General features: G+C 58.8%; 2 protein-coding genes across 2 annotated transcripts in view; both read left to right on the forward strand.

Annotated features, from left to right (window-relative positions):
• The window catches only part of LOC102252948 (leukocyte immunoglobulin-like receptor subfamily A member 6), a 105516-nt gene that overhangs the window by 77916 nt on the left and 20305 nt on the right, over nucleotides 1-7295 (forward strand). The gene's annotated exons all lie outside the window — the stretch shown is intronic.
• Nucleotides 2488-7295, forward strand: part of LOC102257159 (leukocyte immunoglobulin-like receptor subfamily B member 3) — a 26087-nt gene continuing 21279 nt past the window's right edge. The window contains exons 1-5 of the mRNA XM_014528112.1: nucleotides 2488-2663; nucleotides 2808-3110; nucleotides 3309-3605; nucleotides 3862-4164; nucleotides 5812-6099. Coding sequence (XP_014383598.1) covers nucleotides 2552-2663; nucleotides 2808-3110; nucleotides 3309-3605; nucleotides 3862-4164; nucleotides 5812-6099 — 1303 coding nt within the window. The 5' untranslated portion in view covers nucleotides 2488-2551. The remainder of the gene's footprint in view (nucleotides 2664-2807; nucleotides 3111-3308; nucleotides 3606-3861; nucleotides 4165-5811; nucleotides 6100-7295) is intronic.

Consider the following 7295-nt stretch of genomic DNA (forward strand, 5'->3'; position numbering starts at 1 on the left):
TCCATGTCTTCATCAGTTTCTAGGAAGATCTCATCCTCTTTAGCTTTTTCTTCAGGGGATACAATCCACGTTTTGTACTTAGCAGGTGGCACAAGGCTGGAGACCAGGACATGGCAGAGGTGGGGTGGAGAGAAAGGGGCAGGATCTAGAAAGGCAAACCCTTGCCTCCTCTCACCCCCGGGGATTTCCCTTTCCTGTCCATTCCTATTGGACGCTCCCCTCCCACACACCTGCTTCTCCACAGAGAGTCCCTCCCACAGCTGGCCTGATGTTCAGGATGCAAAGAGGTGGGTAGTTGGATCTGCCCTGCCCCATGGCATCCTCTCTCCCTAAGTTAGCATCTGACTGTGATGTGCCCAGTAGGGCCCACGCCAAAGGTGAGTCTCACACTCACACCTGGACAGATGCCCACGCCCGGCTAGAATGGATTGAATCCATTTCACTCACACACAGAGGACATGGCTGTGCTGACCATGGGCTGGGTCTGTGGACAGAGAGACCCCAGTGTCCATATCAAAAGCATGTGGAGGGGCACCCCTGCTCCAACTTTCACCCTGAGTCCATTCCCCTCCCTGTGTGTGGCCCCCCTGGGTCCCTCTCTTGTCCTCACAGAGGTGGGAAGCTCTGCACTGATGACTTCTGGCTGCACCCAGGCAGAGTAGCCACTCAACTTTGGCCCCCATTGTCTGTTCTGCTTCCCTCTTCATCTGGGGAACATCCACTTCCCTTTTGGGCTTTGAGGATGGCCACATGTTTCAGAAAGTGCATAGCCTTTCTCAGCATCAGGAGCAGATGGGGATTTGTACGTGGGTATAGCAATCATCCAATTCTTGCGGAGTTCTGAACAACACCACTCATGGCTCACTTCACAGGGCTTAGTCAGATGTGGAAGCAAACCAGGATGGCTCCCTCCCGGGCCCCGCGGCACCGACCCCACAACCACTCTAAGGAGTTGGGTTCTTGGCAATGTGCTGCAGTAGAGGAAACTGAGAATCTAGAAGTTGTACTTTGAGGGTGAAGGTCACACACCTAATTGACAATGGAGGACGATTTAAATAAGAATCAGCTCAGCTGTCATGGCTCAGGGTTTGCATATTGTTCTATGAACCAGGAGGTTGAGGTTGGATTCTTCGTGAGGGCAGATATCCGGGTTGCTGGGCTCAATCCTCCCTGTGCCGCATGCAGGGAGCAGCCGGTCAGTTGTTCTCTCCCTTCATGGATGTTTATATCTCTCTCTACCTCTCCCTTTCTCTCTGTAATCAATAAAAATATATATTGAAAATAAAAATAAATAAGAATTCGTTTTGTTCCCCAAATCACAGCAATAACACACATATTGTCACTGACTGTGAAGACAGGGGCCCGGGACGAGGAGGAGAGATCTTTTTGAGGAACAAGGCACTGAGGGGAGGAGGGACTCAGAGGGGTGTTCCTACTGGGGTGGATGCTGTTGCAAGAAAGGGGAGGTGACCAGGGGCTGGGATAGGAAGAGAACCACACTCTGGGGCCAAAGGGGGAGAGCTGTTTCCTCCCCTTATTTCCCTGCATTTCCCCTCTGTGCTCATTGTCACAGGGACATCGCCCTGAGCTGCACAGTTGGAGGGTGAGCGTGTCCCTGCTGATCTGAGCTCTGCAGGCCACAGGGACCTATGTCTTCCTCAAGCATCTCCAGGGCCCAGGTGACACTGTCCATGGTGAGTACCACAGGGAGGTGCTGATGGACGGGCTGAGGAGGAAGGAGACCCCGTGGGGGAGGCTCTGACAGGGAAGGATGTGCCCTGGGTCACCTCACCTGCAAGGGGCGTCTCAGGAGGCTCCGGGTCTATTACCTGCTTCACCATGAAAATGAGAGCCAAGCTGTGCCCTCCCCTATAGGCTGCTGATGTAACAACCCTGTGATGGGAACGATTGGCCTCCAAGTGACCACCACCTGTGCATCTCTCTGTCCATCATGCTTCCTCCGTGGCCTCCTCCGTCTGCTCAGCTGAGGCCACAGGGAGAAGACACTATGACCTCCACCCTCACAGCCCTGCTCTGCCTCGGTGAGATGGGAGGGGGAGGGGAGCCCTGGTCTATCAGGATCCCAGGACTCAGGAGGCTCATGGGGAGAAGGGAGGTGCTCAGGGTTCAGGGCAAATCTCTCACAGGGACTCTCTTCCAGGGCTGAGTGTGGGCCTCAGGACTCCAGTGCAGGCAGGTGAGTCTCCCCAGGTGTCCCAGACCCCACTCCTCACTGGGGACAAGGACCACCCCCCAGGCAGCAGGGGAAGGACAGTGTTCTAAGCTAACAGACGAGTAACATCTGGGAAGTTCCTGGGCTGAGAGCTGGGACTGAGGGTGCGAAATATCTTAGAACACAGCTACTGGTTTCCTTCCAGGGCCCCTCCCCAAACCCACCATCTGGGCTAAGCCAGGCCCTGTGATACCCTGGGGGAGCCCCGTGACCATCTGGTGTCAGGGGTCTCCAGAGGCTGAGGAGTACCGTCTGGAGAAAGAGGGAAGCTCAGCACCATGGAAAACACAGGAGCCACTGGAGCCTGGTGACAAGGTGATGTTGTCCATCACCCGCATGACAGAGGGTGATGCTGGTAGATATCGCTGTCAGTATCGCAGCCCTGCTGGCTGGTCAGAGCGCAGTGACCCCCTGGAGCTGGTGGTGACAGGTGAGAGGACACTCAGGGTTCCCAGCCTCAGGCTCTGCCTCAGGAAGGGGGTCTGCTCTCAGGGTGTCTCCCTCTCACAGCCCAGCCCTGGGGGACATAAGGGAGGTGTGAGCCCATTTAACATGCAGCCTCCTCCTCTCCTAGGAGTCTACAGACAACCCAGCCTCTCAGCCGTGCCCAGCCCTGTCGTGACCTCAGGAGGGAACGTGACCCTCCAATGTGGCTCAGGGCAGGGATTTGGCAGGTTCATTCTGACTAAGGAAGGAGATCACAGGCTCTCCTGGACCCTTGACTCACAGCGACAGCCCAGTGGGCAGTTCCAGGCCCTGTTCCCTGTGGGCCCTGTGACCCCCACCCACAGGTGGATGTTCAGATGCTATGGCTGTTCCAGGAACAGCCCCCAGGTGTGGTCACACCCCAGTGATGCCCTGGAGATCCTGGTTTCAGGTAAGTCCCATTATTGTTCCATTAATTGATTGACACACCAGACACATATGGGCCTCCTTACTGTGAGGGGAGAGGGGAAGGGAGCACAGTGGCTCCCGGACCAGAGACACAGAGAGAGACAGTGAGACCTGGGAGCCAGGCCAGCAGAAGGAGGTTATGGGAGGAGCAGCCCCTGTAATTCATGTCTGGTCTCCCCAGGTGAGTCTGGGAAGCCCTCCCTCCTGAGCCAGCAGGGCCCCATCATGGCTTCTGGACAGAGCCTGGCCCTCCAGTGTCGCTCTGATGTCGGCTATGAGAGATTCGCTCTGTCCAAGGAGGGGGGACGGGACCTTCCCCAGAGCCTTGTCCTGCAGCCCCAGGCTGGGCTCTCTCAGGCCCACTTTCTCCTGGACACTGTGAGCAGCTCCCACGGGGGCCGGTACAGATGCTACGGTGGATACACCCTCTCCTCTGAGTGGTCGGCCCCCAGTGACCCCCTGGACATCCTGGTGGCAGGTGAGGAGCCAGTGGGTTCAGTCAGGGAACCAGATCTGCACAGGCCCTGCTGGGCGTCTCAGGTGGTGAGACCAGAATGACAGTGCAGGCCCCAGGGAGGGAGAGAGACAGAGAGAGGCAGGGGGTGGGAGGGGAGATGGGGAGACTCAGAGAAACAGAGACAGAGAGGAGGGTCCTCAGAGAGAGAGGCCTGGTGCCTCTCAGGTCAGAACAAGCTGGGCAGGCAGCCCTCACCCTCCACCCTCCCTCTCTCTAGGATGGCTGTATGACAGACCCTCCCTCTCGGTGCAGCCAGGCCCCAGGGTGGCCTCAGGAGAGAACGTGACCCTGCTGTGTCAGTCACGGAGCCCGAGGGACACTTTCCATCTGTCCAAGGAGGGGGCAGCGGATCCCCCCCTGCATCTGAGATCAGAGCACCGAGCTCAGCAGTTCCAGGCAGAGTTCTCCATGAGTCCTGTGACCCCAGCCCACGGGGGCACCTATAGGTGCTACAGCTCAAACAGCTCCTCCCCCTTCCTGCTGTCACTCCCCAGTGAGCCCCTGGAGCTCCTGGTCTCAGGTGAGGGGCCCCTGACCCTGTCTGCCAGCTATCAGCTCAGGTCCCTTCCCCAGAGGAATTATGGTCTGAAAGGGAGTGAGGGGCTCTAGGGATGGTCATCCAGCGGAGATCTTTTTTTTTTTAAATATATATTTTATTGATTTCTTACAGAGAGGACGGGAGAGGGATGGAGAGATAGAAACATCAATGAGAGAGAAACATCGATCAGCTGCCTCCTGCACACCCCCTACTGGCTCCACTCCTCCCCCTTACCTGGTCCAGAAAGTGCCAGGTGGGCGGTGGGAGGGACTTTGTGAGGACTCTATGTGAGGGGGCCTCCAGGGTCAGCCCCAGACTCTCATTCTCTTCTAGTCTTTCTCAGAGCCCCTGGGACCCAGCCCCTCTCCCATGGGGTCTCCTTTGCCCACAGGGAGACAGCTACCGTGGGCAGATCTGAGTCTGAGGACCTAATGCCGCCCATGCACTAAGGGCAGGCTGTGTCCTAAGGCTGCTAGGAGCTGGGGACAGGTTTCAGGGAACCACAGGCCCCAGGGGCTCTGAGGGTCAATCTCCCCCACCCAGGGAGTCAGGCCCACAGAAAGGAAGTGGGGGTCTTCATGGGGACGTGGTGGATGCCTCCATGAGGACAGGGGCTGAGCCATGTGACGGTTCTGGATCCTCTGAAGTCTCTCACTTGGACACGCCCTTCCCCTGCCTGGGCTTCAATGTCTGCACATGTTAAAACAGTGAATCATGGCCCAAATCTTACATTTCCTGTCGGTTCTGGCCCTGACCTCCTGGGAGAGCGGGGTCACAGAGAAGGCCCCAGGACATGATGTTATGGGGTCTGTCCCCTCTGTCTCAGTGATGGTGACACTGTACAGGGAGGGACAGGCAGGACAAGGGTCCGGGCACCCAGTCCTACCCCTCAGCTCAGGCTCAGCTCAGAGGAGGGAACAGGGTGGATCAGCCCTGGCTCAGCTCCTGGCTCTGCTGCTCCTGCTGCGGGGCTGGGCGGTCCCTTCTCTCCTCTGAGTGTCGGGTTCCTGTCTGCTCATCCCTGGTCCCATCCTGCTCACAGGCTGCTGGGAGATGAGGTGACATGAGGGCCTCACAGAGGTCAGGAGGGCAGAGCCTCCAGCCCAGCCCGACCTTCCCATGGGGCGTCAGGGCCCTGTGGGTGGGGATGGCCCGGGAGAGACTCAGAGTCCACCCCTCACCCTGCCCCTCCTGTCCCTGCTGTGCTGGGGGCGGGTAATGAGGAAGGACCCTCAGCTCCAGATGACACGTGGACAGGCCCCTGCAGAGGAGCCCAGAGCTCAGAGCTGGTGTTCCCCTGGGGGGCAGCGTGAGGACAGCACAGGGAACCCTCAGTCCCGGATTCCAGTCCCAGCCCTGCCCCTTCCAGGCTGGGTGACCTGGGGCACGTGATTAACCTCTCTGAGCCTCAGTGAAATGGGTGGTGGGGTCAGCAATCCCTGGTGCATGACTGCTGTGAGGTGAGAGGAGATGACACTGCCCACACACCCCTGCCAGCTCCTCTCAGTCCCCTGGGTGTCACTGACCTTGGTGCCTCGCACGGTGCTCATTAAATGGCATCACTGGCTCATTCATGACGTGATGAGGGTAAAGAACTCTCCTGACCTTTCATGACTGATTCCTTTCCAGGAGTCGTCCCCAAACCCTCCATCTGGGCTGACCCAGGCCCCATCGTCACCAACGGGGGCTCTGTGACCATCTGGTGTCAGGGGTCTCTGCAGGCTAGTGCCTACGTTCTGTATAAAGACAGGGGCTCTGAGCCTGGGGATACGAGGATCCCACAGGACTCCAGCAACAAGGCCAGTTTTCTCATTGGAGCCACGACCTCACACCACGCAGGGCTGTACCAGTGTGCATATTACAGCACTGGGGACATACTCTCAGAGCAGAGTGACCCCCTGCTCCTGGTGGTGACAGGTAAGGGAGACATCGGGTCCCCTCCCCACTGTGGGCTCCAGGTCACAGGCAGAGGGAATACAGTGTGGCCTCAGGGGACCCCACCCCTCAGAGAACACACCTGGGGCATGAGGGCGACGGTCCCTTTAACACAGACCCTTTCTCCTCCCTCAGGAGTTGGCAGTGCACCCTCCCTCTCAGCCCAGCCAAGCCCTGTGGTGGCCTCAGGAGGGAATGTGTCCCTGTCCTGTAGCTCTAACATCACATCGGGCCATTTCCATCTGCTGAAGGAGGGAGGGGCTGACCTGCCCCGACACATGGAAGCAGAACTGAGGATCCATGCTGGGAGGAGGCAGGCCAAAACCATCTTCCCTCTGGACCCTGTGAGCCCCTCTCATGGGGGGACCTACAGATGCTTCAGTTCTAACAGCTCCTACCCATACGTGTGGTCACAGCCCAGTGACCCTCTGCATATCGAGGTCACAGGTGAGGGACAGACCCAGGTGCAAACGCATCGGTTTCCTGGGCCTAAAACGACTGTGCTGTGTGTCCATTAGAGCCCTGGGCTCATGGGGTCAGTGACACTGGCCTCTTGGGGACAGAACCAGAGGCGGGAGGCTCAGGGAGGGAGGGAGACCTCTCACTGCAGCCCAGTGGGCGATGGGGGTGTCCCCTGGTGCCACTGTCCCCTCCTCCCAGGTGTGCACAGGGAGCCCACCCTCTCAGCCCAGCCAGGCTCGCTGGTGCTGCCTGGACACAGCCTGACCCTCCAGTGCCACGCGGAGGCCGGCTTTGACACATTCGCTCTGACCAAGGACGAGGGGCTCACACACCCCCAGCGCCTCCATGGGCAGCACAGCCCCCACTTCCCCCTGGGCCACGTGAACCACACCCACGGGGGCCGGTACAGATGCTACAGTGGACACAGCCTCTCCTCTGTGTGGTCGGCCCCCAGCGCCCCCCTGGACATCCTGGTGGCAGGTGAGGAGCCAGCCCTGCCCCTGTCCTGAGGGTCTGCTCAGGGCTCTAGGCCCAGGGTCACCTGGGGGTGATGGGGTCCAGGAGAGGGACCTGGAGCAGAGGCTGAGATGGGCAGAGGTCTAGGGGAGGGAGGGAGAAAGGGGGTGAGGGTCATGGAGATAAATACACCCCCCAGGGGGGTGGAGATGAGCTGGGTGGGGTCACAGACAGAGTCTCTGGAGAAGGACAAGGTCCCT

The sequence above is a fragment of the Myotis brandtii genome, unplaced genomic scaffold (assembly GCF_000412655.1).
Source record: "Myotis brandtii unplaced genomic scaffold, ASM41265v1 scaffold619, whole genome shotgun sequence".
Classification (NCBI taxonomy): domain Eukaryota; kingdom Metazoa; phylum Chordata; class Mammalia; order Chiroptera; family Vespertilionidae; genus Myotis; species Myotis brandtii.